General features: G+C 39.5%; 1 protein-coding gene and 1 non-coding gene across 2 annotated transcripts; both read right to left on the bottom strand.

Moving 5' to 3' along the window:
- Positions 1 to 335: 335 nt before the first annotated feature.
- Positions 336 to 5,025, bottom strand: c11h6orf47 (chromosome 11 C6orf47 homolog). The gene is made up of 3 exons (XM_026350111.1): positions 4,768 to 5,025; positions 3,205 to 4,544; positions 336 to 2,137 (listed from the first exon to the last, which is right to left on the bottom strand). Exon 2 carries the CDS (start codon positions 4,103 to 4,105, stop codon positions 3,212 to 3,214), a length of 894 nt encoding a protein of 297 aa, XP_026205896.1. The 5' UTR covers positions 4,106 to 4,544; positions 4,768 to 5,025; the 3' UTR covers positions 336 to 2,137; positions 3,205 to 3,211.
- Positions 5,026 to 7,261: 2,236 nt separating this feature from the next.
- On the bottom strand, positions 7,262 to 7,329 carry LOC113155527. Its single transcript, XR_003298136.1, has one exon. It is a non-coding gene; the product is annotated as a small nucleolar RNA SNORD52 (small nucleolar RNA).
- Between the last annotated feature and the right edge of the window lie 9,455 nt (positions 7,330 to 16,784).

Below are 16,784 nucleotides of genomic sequence, written 5' to 3'. Positions count from 1 at the left end.
ATAATATGTATATCTATATATATCTATACATATGTATGTCTATCTATGGATGTATATAGATATATATAATATCATATGGATATATATATACATATGTATGTTATATTATGTATGTAGATATTCGATATGATATATTGTATATATATATACATATTTTTGGTATGTATATATATGTAGTATCATATATAATGTATATGATATATATATATATAGATATAAATATACCTATATATATACATATACATATATATATATATACATATACAATTATATATATATATATATATATCTATTATATATATATATATATATATATATATATATATATAGTGGCACATGCTTAAAAGAAAATGTCTATGCACGTCAGATCTGGTTAACAACACACTGTGGACCAATGTGTTATTTTCTGTCTTTAAACCTAAAACGTGACAAAGAAACCAGCCCATTGAAACAAAAGGTACATTCGCAGTAAAGTTCCATATAATATCATGGCACAGAAACTACATAAGGCCAAATACAAGTGTGCACAGAGAACACTTTAAAACATGTTTGCTGGTATTGTGTAGCTTTACCTCCTAGAGCAAGCAACAATCATAGTTTCATGTTCCTAAAGAGTACATGTGAGGATTTGTGTCCTGTCTCTGTTAAGGTTCTCAGGAATGCCTTCCCTCAGATCACACAGGTTGTCATTTTAAACACGCTCTGTTTTCAGTTCAACGTGTGAAAACAGGTAGTAGTACAAAAGGTTTCACCAGGGGACAGTATTTGACTCACGGTTGACAACAAGCAGCCACCATCACAGCTTAGTACTGACGCCACTTCCTCTATGGCTATAGATGATTCTTCTATGGAAACAACCACCACTGAATTCCATTCAATTCATCTTTGGTCTAAAAGTCCGATTTTGAGGCCAGTGCTAAGTTAAGGATGTTGTATGGCTTTATTTCTAGATATTTACCAGTATGTCTGGTTGTGTGAACAGTACAGGTCAGAGTTCAGCAGTGGTGGTTGCTACTTGCTCAACTCTTATCCCAGGATTCTTCACTCTCAGTTCATTCAGCTTTTCCTCAATAAATTTAATCCATACTTTGTCCTGGAAAAATGTAATGTCACTGGTGTGATGTGTGTTACAACTAAATAAACACGCTGTAAACTGTTTTAAAGCCATTTAGCAGTTTACAGCCCAGCACTGTAATGATACAGCACTGTAATGATACAGTGCTGGAATAAGTTACCCATTTCCAAAGTCAGGGTATCAGAGTTGAAGCAGCTAACTCAGTTCAAATGTGAGAAAAGTAAATAAGAGCATGCTTGAATTGACTTGCTGCATTATTAGAGATAGTTAAAAATGTATCTTAGTGACAAAGCTGGTGATGAAAGACTAAACCCAAGTCAAGCTTCAGTACAGTGGACGATACTACTTTTCTGTATAGAGAAAACAAGTGGCACTACAGGAAAACTCCTCCTCTCTACGTTCATTTAGAGGAATCCTTATTCTTGGACCCTCCAGGGTCAATATAAAGTTTTGGCAGCAGTAGAGTTTCGCTGAATGTCTGTTCTCTGGGGAATACTCCTCCACCCTCAAACACTCCTCCAGTGTTTTCCTGTAACCACTCCTGTTTTTTAACGCTGTTGTTTGTATCACTTTGCATTTCTGTTCTCCTGGTGGCAATGCCTAAAATATCTGATTGTTTTGGGTTTAAATTCAATCCAAACTGACTCATGGTCACAGAAAAGTAGTCCAGGACAATAAATAAGATGTAAACAGGATACAACGCAACATAACATTCTCTAAACACTGGGGCTCTTTCTCTTGTTTGATTTAACAAGCTTTTCATCAATATTCATGGTCGATTATTTCTGCCCTGATTACAGTGATAGTACACTAAATACTAAACTGTACGGCTATCGGTGTCAACATGGTGACAATATTGAGATAAAGTGAGGATCAACATAAAGTGACATAAGTACAACTTCTAGAAGTTTGTAATGAATGTGCAATATAATTAGTGAGTCATACAGCAAAACGCAGTCGTGCAAGGACACTGTCTGTGTAGTCCCACTACTTTGTGATGTCAAACACGTACAAGAGGTCTGATGCAGCTGAATCCTGGATCAGACAGAATCTTCTCAGCATCTGTTAAAAAAAAAAAAAAAGACACAAGTACCTTAATAAACAGCTCACAGGCTGAAGAGACATGAACAGTCCAGATGATCAAGCAGGTTAGACATAAACCACCAGGTTAACGGGAACAGGGGCAGAAGTATTATGAAACTGCTGCTAACATCTATCATGGATCACAGACCCACTTCCTGTCAGGTAGTCTGTTTCCAACCTGCATGTCCCTGAATGCTCCTGGATTAGTATTTGTCAGACTTTGTTCTTTGGAGTCTCTGTCCTTCCTGATCTATACACCATCTATAAATGATGACTAGCTCTATGGAAATAGGACAATAACTACAAACCATAGCACAGCTTGTTGTTGTTCCCATTCCCAGACAACAAATCAATGGTCCTGCATACATTCAAATGGAAGGACGGAACTGTTGATGGGTTCTGCTCATCTACATTACTACATTTCTCTGAACAGATAAGTATGAAACTTGATGCCATGGGAGTTCAGTGGCTCCAGGCAAATAAACTGAATTATCTGTGTCTCCCAGAAGAATCAAGACTATTCACGACTGCTGTGGTTCCTACTGCTTTTCCACCACTTAGACACTGTCATGCTCATTTTTCTATGGTAACAGGATCAAAATAGACTCAAACTGCCTTACTGTGTGGGTGTTGTATGTCAGTTTATATTTCACCCTCTCTTCTTATTTTATAGGATAAAAAACATAATAAGAACTATGGTAAAACATTAAGCCACAGTATCTGTTAAGCTGGGCCTTTAACAGTCAAGACAGCCTCACTGACCTGATGTTGGCCCAGCATCGTGACAGCACTGCCTATAATACAACTGCAGCATCTACGGTGGCTTGTGTATGGGGGTAAAGGGGTAGAAACATTTTGATTAACTCCTCCTCCTCCACCAGCTCCTGTTCTGCAGTGTTTTTCTAGTAATTTAATACTTATATCATTAATTGAGCTTTTGTGGCCATGAGATCAAAACAATAATCTAACCTGTCAGAGAAAGAAACTCATCTGCCAGGTGGTCAAATGTAATGTGAACATCACATCAGAGGAATAAAGGGGCTCACCTTGATTTTAACTTTTCTTCAGCTTCTCCATAATGGACAGCTTTTCTTTGTGCTCCTTACTGTCTTTCACTTCATCAGTCTCCTTTCCCTCCTCGTCATGCTCTTTTTCTTCCTCAACGTCGAGCATCACACTCTGTCGAACACTGACAGAAATCACCACGGCCTGTATGATGCCATAGATCAGAGCAAACTGAGGGAGATACTCCTGGATCAACCAGAACAATCCTGCCATTCCCACTGTGGAGACAAAAAACATGGCCATACCATGAAACCACAGCCTCAGTGCTCCCTGGACCCCCAACACCTCCAGGATCAGCTTAGCAGGAGGGGACACAGTCCACAGAAAGCCCACAACAAACAGGTCAAACAAGTGGCGGAGGAAGTTGAAGCAGATCTCGTAGTGCTCTGGTAGGATCTCCACCTTCCAGCTGTGCACAAACAGTCTGAAAGGGGACATCAGCTGAGAGGAAGGAAGGGTAGGAGAAGGAGGTGGTGTTCTGTAGAGCCCATCAATATCACAGTCCCAAGCGCCATCCTGTTTCCTTTGTTTTAGTCCACTGGACTCCGTTTTTCTTGGCCACAAAACGTAAGTTGGGAGAAATTTATTCCACCATCTAGAAACGTTTTCTGAACCTGCCTCCGTCTCTTGCTTCCCTGCACAGAGATCCTCGACTTCCACTGGCTGAAGCTTCTCCTGTGCCTCCCAGAACTCCTCTGTTGGGCTATTTTGGTCACTTTGATGTCTAAATCTTCCCCAGATCCAAGAACTCCACCCCGTGGGGCCCTGGCTGCCACAGCCATGCTTCTGGACCTCGGTTGCAACCTCGGTGTTATTCTCTGACACGGCAGTGCTGCCCCAGGAGCGCACCCACCCCCATGCTCTGCCCACCACAGCTGTCATGCTTTCTCAGCGCTGAGCTCGGTGGAGTTGAATTCAAATTAGCAAACACTGAGTTTCCAGCTCCTGCTGCTTCCTTCAGCTGTCCGGTGGCTCTGGGAGGTTATGGGTAAAGCATGCAGGTCCCTCCACTGCTGGTGTGAAGCTGTAAAACTCGTTCTCAGGGTTTCAGGCTCGGGCAGGATGACGTCCTCACACACACACACACACACACACACCTGTGTGTTTATGCAGTTCAACAGACAGTGAGCTCTCTTTACATTAACCAGACTACAGCACTCACGAGTAAAAGCTGTCGTCTACATGTCTTTGGGTTCATTGGCAAACTGTGAAGTTGACTTCAGTAAGGTGTGCTAAATAAGCACGTTAGCAGCAGCCAGAGATAACCAAGCCTTCAGTTCAAGTGCAGAGTCTCCCCAACACACTGCGTCAGTCACCACATCTGTAAAGAAGAGAAAATACATCTACAGTTGCTTTAGGTTGGAAACTGTCCACGTCAACACCGACACCAGTTTGCTAGCTCTCCGTTAACTTGTAGGTTTTCACTACAAAGGCTGGTTAGCAACTACCATCAACTTACAACAGGCCTGAATCAAACTCACAGACAGAATATCACTGGAGTATCTTTGCTGTCTTTATATGGTTCAGCAGTAATGAATGCTCACCCGACCCCGTCGTTAGCACAGTTCGTCTGTCAGGTCCTTGCTAACCTCTAGTTAACGTTAGCATCAGAGAAGTCGACACAAACAAGTTCCTCAACTTTTGGATGATGTGTCGTCAACGCGCCAACGTGTGAATCCTTTACGTCTAGATTATAAAGTCAGCTTCCAGCAAAACCTAAATGACCATTAATTCATTTGTCATTTCACCAGACAAATGAAAAAAACAACCGAGAGAAAGGTGCGTCCTCCACCGACGGAAACGTTCAGCTACCTATTTACAGAACAAAGAAGACGGACTACCGGTTCACCTGACCTTTCAAAATAAGACTACACTCCTCTGTAGTTCATGCTACAACAAACTCCATGTGAATCATGTGGGTGCAGCGATCGGGCGCGGCCTCAACCTCTATAGATAGAGTTTAAGTTTTGGAAACATGCCATTTGTGGTTTACAGTTTAGTGGGGCGCATGGAAAAACTGCTTATTTCCCAATTGTAACTGTCGGACAGGTCTTATTATGTAACTGCATTGGTTCAGATCACAGATCTAGGATGAGATTGAATAAGCATTTTTATAGTTGAATCAAATGCACCGATTTGGCATTGTATCAGTCATGACACAACTTATAGTGGCTCAATTTAAATATGTCAGATGATAGACACAATGTAAGCAGCAGTAAACAACTTTGAATGAGATGAGGTTAGACTTAATGTCAAGTTGTGTGATCCAAACAGCCCAAAGGTCAACTTATGTCTATTGTGTACTTCATTTGCCAAAGCTCTTTTTCTTGTAGTAAAACTCCACTTTAAAGTAGCTGGGTTGAAATTCCCACAAAATCTGGACAAAAACACCAACACATCAGTGGTTTGACTTAAAATGATCCGTCTGACGTGTGTAGCGTAGAAATGACAGACACACTACAGCTACAGTTGATGTTCTGAGTCTGTTCACTTTTAGCAGATTGTATTTCATGTTAAAACTATATTTCATTGTTCCTTCTCTGATCCCAGCTTCCAGTTCGTGCTGCTGTGGAAAATAACATGTGATCAAACCAGCTGAACATGTGCAGCTCAACAGGTTCCTCACACCTCTCAAAATGCTGTAGTGTTTGTGTTGGCAGCTGTGATCTTTACTGCTGTTAGCACTGTTTGATTGTCATCATGGAGACAGTTAGGAAGATCACACCCCATCACTGTAGCACAACCTCTCAGTCACAAACACCAGTTCCAATCACATAGGACAACATTTTCCTGAGCATTTCTCCACCACAAAGCTTTGAATTAACTCTGTTCAAGACACTTTGTGAAGTGGTTCAATATTGGTTCATTTACACATCACTAGCTCAGGGCTGCCATCTTAAACTGATGCACCAGTAATATAGGAAACACTCATTAAGTATGAGTATGTAGTCACACACGTTAAGTTCTCACACCTTCATGTAAATGACATCACCCCAACATTAACAAAACTATTAACCGTCAATGTAGTCAACATCTTAAAGATGCCTTTATGAAGTTTAAAAAAAGAAAGAAGAAAGCCAGTGTGGGTTGTCAGAAATTTATTTCTTCTTTATATCTGCATCAAGGTTTACAGTCTCAGTTCCACAACTTCTCGAAAGCTCCTCCAAGTGGTCAATAGGCAAAGACACTAGTTTCAATTAATATTACGAAAGCTCCGTTTGCTGCATGACATCTTTGAAACCTGTAGCAGTCCCAGCTGTCGACGTGCAGCACCTGTGAACAGACATAATATTAAACACTTTGACTTCAGCACCAAACGAATGTCCAAACGATCCTAACACCACCAACCTGGTCCATTCACTGGGTCTGAACATCATTCAGCTTGGGCTTCCAGGCATTCCTAACGAAGACAGAAATCAGTGATTTCACCAGTGTCTGACCAGAAATTCTTCATCAGAAGCTCAAACAGTCAGAGTGTCTCAGTGCGCTGCGAGTAGACTTCAGTTAAAATCAGTAGAACCGAATAACTGCATCATCATTGACAAAGAGCACACAAGCGTGGTCAAAAGCCACTGTAAGACCAGACTGACAGTGAGATTGGGTATTTGAAAATGACATGTACAACCAGAAGGAGCACAGTCATACAGAGACTACAGATACCCATCCTCACCCTGAAGTCAATCCATCCTTACATGGCACCACTTTAAAAAAAATTAAATTACCAGCAATGGGGCTGTTGCACAGGCTTCCTATTGTGAGCAAAATGTTTCCACAAGCTGTAGAAAGAAAAAAAAAAAAAACAGTCACCTCTGCATACAATATTCAAGGACTCACCACTGAGTTAAATTTTAATCTGAGCTTTGAAATATAAGTTACTTTAGCCTTATGGAAAACTGTACTGTCATAGATTTATACAGCACATAACTGAAACCAGTCAAAGCTATTGTACTATGGCAGCTGATGACAAGTTAAAAAGGCAAAATATACTATAAAAACTATCCAGCAGTAACCTGCAGTAAATTAACCCCTGGTGTTCTGTGGTCAGTGCACTGTGAAAATAACTTCACACTTTTGTCAGAGACTCTAGTCTATGAATCATCATCCCACAAAACAGAATCCAGGGAGCAGAGAACTTCACACCAGTCTTACCTAGAAAGAGCAGTCTCCATCGAGCTGTTGTAGTTTAGGAACCTGAGGAGCACAAAGAAAACTGTCAGAACAAGTTGTGATCTTTGTGGTCTGTACTGAGAATCAGTAATACACTCAGTGCACTGTGAAAGAGCTTCATGGTGTAATCAGAGACTCTAGTCTAGTGAATCATCATAGTGGTGTATGGATTATCACAGCACAGTATTCAGTTGCATTTCATCCTCACCATCAACTCAACACTGAAGACTTGACTCCTCAAGGTAACAACTGGTTTGTCTGGAACAAAGCCACTGCAGTGACTGCTGAATTCATCCTGAAACAGCCAGACAGATCATTTCCATTAACAAGCCATTGGAGTGCCTGGTAATAGATTTGTAATCTTGTATAATAAGTGAATAATAAAGATTATACCGTCACTCTTACTACACTACTAAAGGTTGACTTCATTACCTCAGCATCTCTGTACTTGTGGCTAAAACTAAAACTGAAGCTCCAACTCTGTCTCATCATTTTAGTTCAACTCTGCATGTTTTTGTATTTGTTGTAGTATTTATAACCACTTACATCATCCACCTCCAAACGTGGTGCTTCGGTAGTTTAGTAAGCAGTCAGTCTTATTACTTATTCTGCAGTGTGCTGAGGAAACAAAGGGATTACACACATTAAGGTACGTCCTTTTCCTCCATCTCACCACACCACGTGGTGAGAATTGAAGAACCACTGCAAACGCGGGTTAGTCGCATTTTATCCTGATAACTAAAAAAATCTAAATATACTTTTTAAGATGCATTACATTTACCTGCCATTGTTTCTTGAAACGTAGGATTATCTGTACTAAACCCTCAGGACCTCGTCTTATCACCGGCCTGGACGCTACTCACGAACCGTCCAGAGAGGCTGAGTGAGAGGCCGCTCAGCGCTTATATAGCAGGGTCCTTCACAGCCCCGCCCTCAAGGGTCTTAGGTGTCCTGAACACTGCCTGCTCCAGATGTTCTTAAACAGCAAACAACACGTATTAAATGGACTTTGGATAAAAAAGAAACCCTTCAGTACATACTGGTCACGACTGGATCATTATTATAGATTTATATGTGTACTTTCTGATCACTTTGGAGATACTTATTTAGAACATTATGGAATTTCTTTCAATTTTAATAATTTCATCAGTACAATCTGTCATTTGTTAAGTGAGTTAACGATGTTCCTGGAAATAAAACTCCTCCATCTCCATCATAATGGATATGATTTTTGAAAGTGAACATAACCAGTAAAGATGTTCATGTGACTTACAACAACTTTGACTGTCGACGTGCAGCACCTGTAAAGAGACATCGCAATCGTGGTCAACATTTTTAGCACTTTGATTTCAACCTTATGCAAAAATGGAAAAAAAAGGAATCTGCAAACACCAGCACCAACCTGATCCATTCACCGGGTCTCAATGTCATCCAGCTCAGGCTTGCGGTCATTCTTAACAAAGACAAAACAGTGATTTTCATCGCCAGTGTTTAACCATGAATTCTACATCAAAGGTTCAAACAGTCTGAGTGTCTCAGCGCGGCGAGTACTCTTCAGTTAAATCATTAGAAAGTAACAACTATCATCATTGACAAAACTCAGATGAGAGCTCCTGGTAAAAGCCAGAGCAATCCATCCTTACATGGCACTGATTTAGCAAAAAACAGTACTTACAGTGGAGAAACTGTTGCACAGATTTCCTTCAGCATGAACAAGCTACAAGACAAAACATGAACTGTCAGTGGTATGGTTAAAGTTAGCAGTAAAATCACAAGGGGTCCATTAACCAGCCTACAGACCAAAGTACAGTCCATTGTGTCACCAGTGCCACCATAAATAGTTACTGATTGATTGACTGATTATGCCACCCAGTCTGCTACTAGTCCTGTAGTACTAGTACTGTTTAAATCAAGTCAAATAATACCTAAGTATTATTTAAGAATACCCCTTTTTTCACTTAAGCAAATATTCTGCTTACAAACTGTAGCCTTTATTTTAACCTTCAGGGTTTCATAACCACTGATGTCATCCATCTTCAAACATGGCGTTCGGGTGGTTTAATTTCGGGAGATTCACGGAGCTTCCATTACAGTTTCTATTGTAGGTTACCATAGAGCACGTCAGGAGATACCATGTTAATATATCTGTGGTTCATAATTCATAGTTCTGCAATAACTCAGAATCTGGTACCACAGGTTGTAAGAACAGAACCACTGATGACCCCAGGGTCAGTACTCCAGGTTCCTCCTGGTCATATCAACGTGTACGTTGTGGTGTCGTTGAACAAGCCACAAAAAACCCACATTAGCCCATATACGACTTTATTTCATATTTAGTTTTTTTGTATTAAAACAGAGACTGCAGGATTCTCAGATTGTTTAAATCATTATAGTTTAAGCACACACAATATATTAGATTGGTTTGCTTGCCTTGTTCCTCACTTGTAAGTTGCTTTGGATAAAAGCGTCTGCTAAATCACTAAATGTAAATGTAAATATATTCACATTGGAACTGTATTAAAAAGCAAAAATACATACATACAAACAGAAAGAAAGCAGAAGGCAAAAATAACAAATTCCAACCATATTAGACTTACTTACATCATGTGGCTGATTTTTGAAAGTGAACATAACCAGTAAAGATGTTCATGTGACTTACAACAACTTTGACTGTCGACGTGCAGCACCTGTGAAGAGACATCGCAATCGTGGTCAACATTTTTAGCACTTTGATTTCAACCTTATGCAAAAATGGAAAAAAAAAGGAATCTGCAAACACCAGCACCAACCTGATCCATTCACCGGGTCTCAATGTCATCCAGCTCAGGCTTGCGGTCATTCTTAACAAAGACAAAACAGTGATTTTCATCGCCGGTGTTTAACCATGAATTCTACATCAAAGGTTCAAACAGTCTGAGTGTCTCAGCGCGGCGAGTACTCTTCAGTTAAATCATTAGAAAGTAACAACTATCATCATTGACAAAACTCAGATGAGAGCTCCTGGTAAAAGCCAGAGCAATCCATCCTTACATGGCACTGATTTAGCAAAAAACAGTACTTACAGTGGAGAAACTGTTGCACAGATTTCCTTCAGCATGAACAAGCTACAAGACAAAACATGAACTGTCAGTGGTATGGTTAAAGTTAGCAGTAAAATCACAAGGGGTCCATTAACCAGCCTACAGACCAAAGTACAGTCCATTGTGTCACCAGTGCCACCATAAATAGTTACTGATTGATTGACTGATTATGCCACCCAGTCTGCTACTAGTCCTGTAGTACTAGTACTGTTTAAATCAAGTCAAATAATACCTAAGTATTATTTAAGAATACCCCTTTTTTCACTTAAGCAAATATTCTGCTTACAAACTGTAGCCTTTATTTTAACCTTCAGGGTTTCATAACCACTGATGTCATCCATCTTCAAACATGGCGTTCGGGTGGTTTAATTTCGGGAGATTCACGGAGCTTCCATTACAGTTTCTATTGTAGGTTACCATAGAGCACGTCAGGAGATACCATGTTAATATATCTGTGGTTCATAATTCATAGTTCTGCAATAACTCAGAATCTGGTACCACAGGTTGTAAGAACAGAACCACTGATGACCCCAGGGTCAGTACTCCAGGTTCCTCCTGGTCATATCAACGTGTACGTTGTGGTGTCGTTGAACAAGCCACAAAAAACCCACATTAGCCCATATACGACTTTATTTCATATTTAGTTTTTTTGTATTAAAACAGAGACTGCAGGATTCTCAGATTGTTTAAATCATTATAGTTTAAGCACACACAATATATTAGATTGGTTTGCTTGCCTTGTTCCTCACTTGTAAGTTGCTTTGGATAAAAGCGTCTGCTAAATCACTAAATGTAAATGTAAATATATTCACATTGGAACTGTATTAAAAAGCAAAAATACATACATACAAACAGAAAGAAAGCAGAAGGCAAAAATAACAAATTCCAACCATATTAGACTTACTTACATCATGTGGCTGATTTTTGAAAGTGAACATAACCAGTAAAGATGTTCATGTGACTTACAACAACTTTGACTGTCGACGTGCAGCACCTGTGAAGAGACATCGCAATCGTGGTCAACATTTTTAGCACTTTGATTTCAACCTTATGCAAAAATGGAAAAAAAAGGAATCTGCAAACACCAGCACCAACCTGATCCATTCACCGGGTCTCAATGTCATCCAGCTCAGGCTTGCGGTCATTCTTAACAAAGACAAAACAGTGATTTTCATCGCCGGTGTTTAACCATGAATTCTACATCAAAGGTTCAAACAGTCTGAGTGTCTGAGCGCGGCGAGTACTCTTCAGTTAAATCATTAGAAAGTAACAACTATCATCATTGACAAAACTCAGATGAGAGCTCCTGGTAAAAGCCAGAGCAATCCATCCTTACATGGCACTGATTTAGCAAAAAACAGTACTTACAGTGGAGAAACTGTTGCACAGATTTCCTTCAGCATGAACAAGCTACAAGACAAAACATGAACTGTCAGTGGTATGGTTAAAGTTAGCAGTAAAATCACAAGGGGTCCATTAACCAGCCTACAGACCAAAGTACAGTCCATTGTGTCACCAGTGCCACCATAAATAGTTACTGATTGATTGACTGATTATGCCACCCAGTCTGCTACTAGTCCTGTAGTACTAGTACTGTTTAAATCAAGTCAAATAATACCTAAGTATTATTTAAGAATACCCCTTTTTTCACTTAAGCAAATATTCTGCTTACAAACTGTAGCCTTTATTTTAACCTTCAGGGTTTCATAACCACTGATGTCATCCATCTTCAAACATGGCGTTCGGGTGGTTTAATTTCGGGAGATTCACGGAGCTTCCATTACAGTTTCTATTGTAGGTTACCATAGAGCACGTCAGGAGATACCATGTTAATATATCTGTGGTTCATAATTCATAGTTCTGCAATAACTCAGAATCTGGTACCACAGGTTGTAAGAACAGAACCACTGATGACCCCAGGGTCAGTACTCCAGGTTCCTCCTGGTCATATCAACGTGTACGTTGTGGTGTCGTTGAACAAGCCACAAAAAACCCACATTAGCCCATATACGACTTTATTTCATATTTAGTTTTTTTGTATTAAAACAGAGACTGCAGGATTGTCAGATTGTTTAAATCATTATAGTTTAAGCACACACAATATATTAGATTGGTTTGCTTGCCTTGTTCCTCACTTGTAAGTTGCTTTGGATAAAAGCGTCTGCTAAATCACTAAATGTAAATATATTCACATTGGAACTGTATTAAAAAGCAAAAATACATACATACAAACAGAAAGAAAGCAGAAGGCAAAAATAACAAATTCCAACCATATTAGACTTACTTACATCATGTGGCTGATTTTTGAAAGTGAACATAACCAGTAAAGATGTTCATGTGACTTACAACAACTTTGACTGTCGACGTGCAGCACCTGTGAAGAGACATCGCAATCGTGGTCAACATTTTTAGCACTTTGATTTCAACCTTATGCAAAAATGGAAAAAAAAGGAATCTGCAAACACCAGCACCAACCTGATCCATTCACCGGGGCTCAATGTCATCCAGCTCAGGCTTGCGGTCATTCTTAACAAAGACAAAACAGTGATTTTCATCACCAGTGTTTAACCATGAATTCTACATCAAAGGTTCAAACAGTCTGAGTGTCTCAGCGCGGCGAGTACTCTTCAGTTAAATCATTAGAAAGTAACAACTATCATCATTGACAAAACTCAGATGAGAGCTCCTGGTAAAAGCCAGAGCAATCCATCCTTACATGGCACTGATTTAGCAAAAAACAGTACTTACAGTGGAGAAACTGTTGCACAGATTTCCTTCAGCATGAACAAGCTACAAGACAAAACATGAACTGTCAGTGGTATGGTTAAAGTTAGCAGTAAAATCACAAGGGGTCCATTAACCAGCCTACAGACCAAAGTACAGTCCATTGTGTCACCAGTGCCACCATAAATAGTTACTGATTGATTGACTGATTATGCCACCCAGTCTGCTACTAGTCCTGTAGTACTAGTACTGTTTAAATCAAGTCAAATAATACCTAGGTATTATTTAAGAATACCCCTTTTTTCACTTAAGCAAATATTCTGCTTACAAACTGTAGCCTTTATTTTAACCTTCAGGGTTTCATAACCACTGATGTCATCCATCTTCAAACATGGCGTTCGGGTGGTTTAATTTTGGGAGATTCACGGAGCTTCCATTACAGTTTCTATTGTAGGTTACCATAGAGCACGTCAGGAGATACCATGTTAATATATCTGTGGTTCATAATTCATAGTTCTGCAATAACTCAGAATCTGGTACCACAGGTTGTAAGAACAGAACCACTGATGACCCCAGGGTCAGTACTCCAGGTTCCTCCTGGTCATATCAACGTGTACGTTGTGGTGTCGTTGAACAAGCCACAAAAAACCCACATTAGCCCATATACGACTTTATTTCATATTTAGTTTTTTTGTATTAAAACAGAGACTGCAGGATTGTCAGATTGTTTAAATCATTATAGTTTAAGCACACACAATATATTAGATTGGTTTGCTTGCCTTGTTCCTCACTTGTAAGTTGCTTTGGATAAAAGCGTCTGCTAAATCACTAAATGTAAATATATTCACATTGGAACTGTATTAAAAAGCAAAAATACATACATACAAACAGAAAGAAAGCAGAAGGCAAAATAACAAATTCCAACCATATTAGACTTACTTACATCATGTGGCTGATTTTTGAAAGTGAACATAACCAGTAAAGATGTTCATGTGACTTACAACAACTTTGACTGTCGACGTGCAGCACCTGTGAAGAGACATCGCAATCGTGGTCAACATTTTTAGCACTTTGATTTCAACCTTATGCAAAAATGGAAAAAAAAGGAATCTGCAAACACCAGCACCAACCTGATCCATTCACCGGGTCTCAATGTCATCCAGCTCAGGCTTGCGGTCATTCTTAACAAAGACAAAACAGTGATTTTCATCACCAGTGTTTAACCATGAATTCTACATCAAAGGTTCAAACAGTCTGAGTGTCTCAGCGCGGCGAGTACTCTTCAGTTAAATCATTAGAAAGTAACAACTATCATCATTGACAAAACTCAGATGAGAGCTCCTGGTAAAAGCCAGAGCAATCCATCCTTACATGGCACTGATTTAGCAAAAAACAGTACTTACAGTGGAGAAACTGTTGCACAGATTTCCTTCAGCATGAACAAGCTACAAGACAAAACATGAACTGTCAGTGGTATGGTTAAAGTTAGCAGTAAAATCACAAGGGGTCCATTAACCAGCCTACAGACCAAAGTACAGTCCATTGTGTCACCAGTGCCACCATAAATAGTTACTGATTGATTGACTGATTATGCCACCCAGTCTGCTACTAGTCCTGTAGTACTAGTACTGTTTAAATCAAGTCAAATAATACCTAGGTATTATTTAAGAATACCCCTTTTTTCACTTAAGCAAATATTCTGCTTACAAACTGTAGCCTTTATTTTAACCTTCAGGGTTTCATAACCACTGATGTCATCCATCTTCAAACATGGCGTTCGGGTGGTTTAATTTTGGGAGATTCACGGAGCTTCCATTACAGTTTCTATTGTAGGTTACCATAGAGCACGTCAGGAGATACCATGTTAATATATCTGTGGTTCATAATTCATAGTTCTGCAATAACTCAGAATCTGGTACCACAGGTTGTAAGAACAGAACCACTGATGACCCCAGGGTCAGTACTCCAGGTTCCTCCTGGTCATATCAACGTGTACGTTGTGGTGTCGTTGAACAAGCCACAAAAAACCCACATTAGCCCATATACGACTTTATTTCATATTTAGTTTTTTTGTATTAAAACAGAGACTGCAGGATTGTCAGATTGTTTAAATCATTATAGTTTAAGCACACACAATATATTAGATTGGTTTGCTTGCCTTGTTCCTCACTTGTAAGTTGCTTTGGATAAAAGCGTCTGCTAAATCACTAAATGTAAATATATTCACATTGGAACTGTATTAAAAAGCAAAAATACATACATACAAACAGAAAGAAAGCAGAAGGCAAAAATAACAAATTCCAACCATATTAGACTTACTTACATCATGTGGCTGATTTTTGAAAGTGAACATAACCAGTAAAGATGTTCATGTGACTTACAACAACTTTGACTGTCGACGTGCAGCACCTGTGAAGAGACATCGCAATCGTGGTCAACATTTTTAGCACTTTGATTTCAACCTTATGCAAAAATGGAAAAAAAAGGAATCTGCAAACACCAGCACCAACCTGATCCATTCACCGGGTCTCAATGTCATCCAGCTCAGGCTTGCGGTCATTCTTAACAAAGACAAAACAGTGATTTTCATCACCAGTGTTTAACCATGAATTCTACATCAAAGGTTCAAACAGTCTGAGTGTCTCAGCGCGGCGAGTACTCTTCAGTTAAATCATTAGAAAGTAACAACTATCATCATTGACAAAACTCAGATGAGAGCTCCTGGTAAAAGCCAGAGCAATCCATCCTTACATGGCACTGATTTAGCAAAAAACAGTACTTACAGTGGAGAAACTGTTGCACAGATTTCCTTCAGCATGAACAAGCTACAAGACAAAACATGAACTGTCAGTGGTATGGTTAAAGTTAGCAGTAAAATCACAAGGGGTCCATTAACCAGCCTACAGACCAAAGTACAGTCCATTGTGTCACCAGTGCCACCATAAATAGTTACTGATTGATTGACTGATTATGCCACCCAGTCTGCTACTAGTCCTGTAGTACTAGTACTGTTTAAATCAAGTCAAATAATACCTAAGTATTATTTAAGAATACCCCTTTTTTCACTTAAGCAAATATTCTGCTTACAAACTGTAGCCTTTATTTTAACCTTAAGGGTTTCATAACCACTGATGTCATCCATCTTCAAACATGGCGTTCGGGTGGTTTAATTTTGGGAGATTCACGGAGCTTCCATTACAGTTTCTATTGTAGGTTACCATAGAGCACGTCAGGAGATACCATGTTAATATATCTGTGGTTCATAATTCATAGTTCTGCAATAACTCAGAATCTGGTACCACAGGTTGTAAGAACAGAACCACTGATGACCCCAGGGTCAGTACTCCAGGTTCCTCCTGGTCATATCAACGTGTACGTTGTGGTGTCGTTGAACAAGCCACAAAAAACCCACATTAGCCCATATACGACTTTATTTCATATTTAGTTTTTTTGTATTAAAACAGAGACTGCAGGATTGTCAGATTGTTTAAATCATTATAGTTTAAGCACACACAATATATTAGATTGGTTTGCTTGCCTTGTTCCTCACTTGTAAGTTGCTTTGGATAAAAGCGTCTGCTAAATCACTA

This window comes from Anabas testudineus, chromosome 11 (genome assembly GCF_900324465.2).
Source record: "Anabas testudineus chromosome 11, fAnaTes1.2, whole genome shotgun sequence".
NCBI lineage: Eukaryota > Metazoa > Chordata > Actinopteri > Anabantiformes > Anabantidae > Anabas > Anabas testudineus.
The sequence above is the reverse complement of the archived record's forward strand: the minus strand, read 5'-3'. Positions and strand labels throughout refer to the sequence as shown.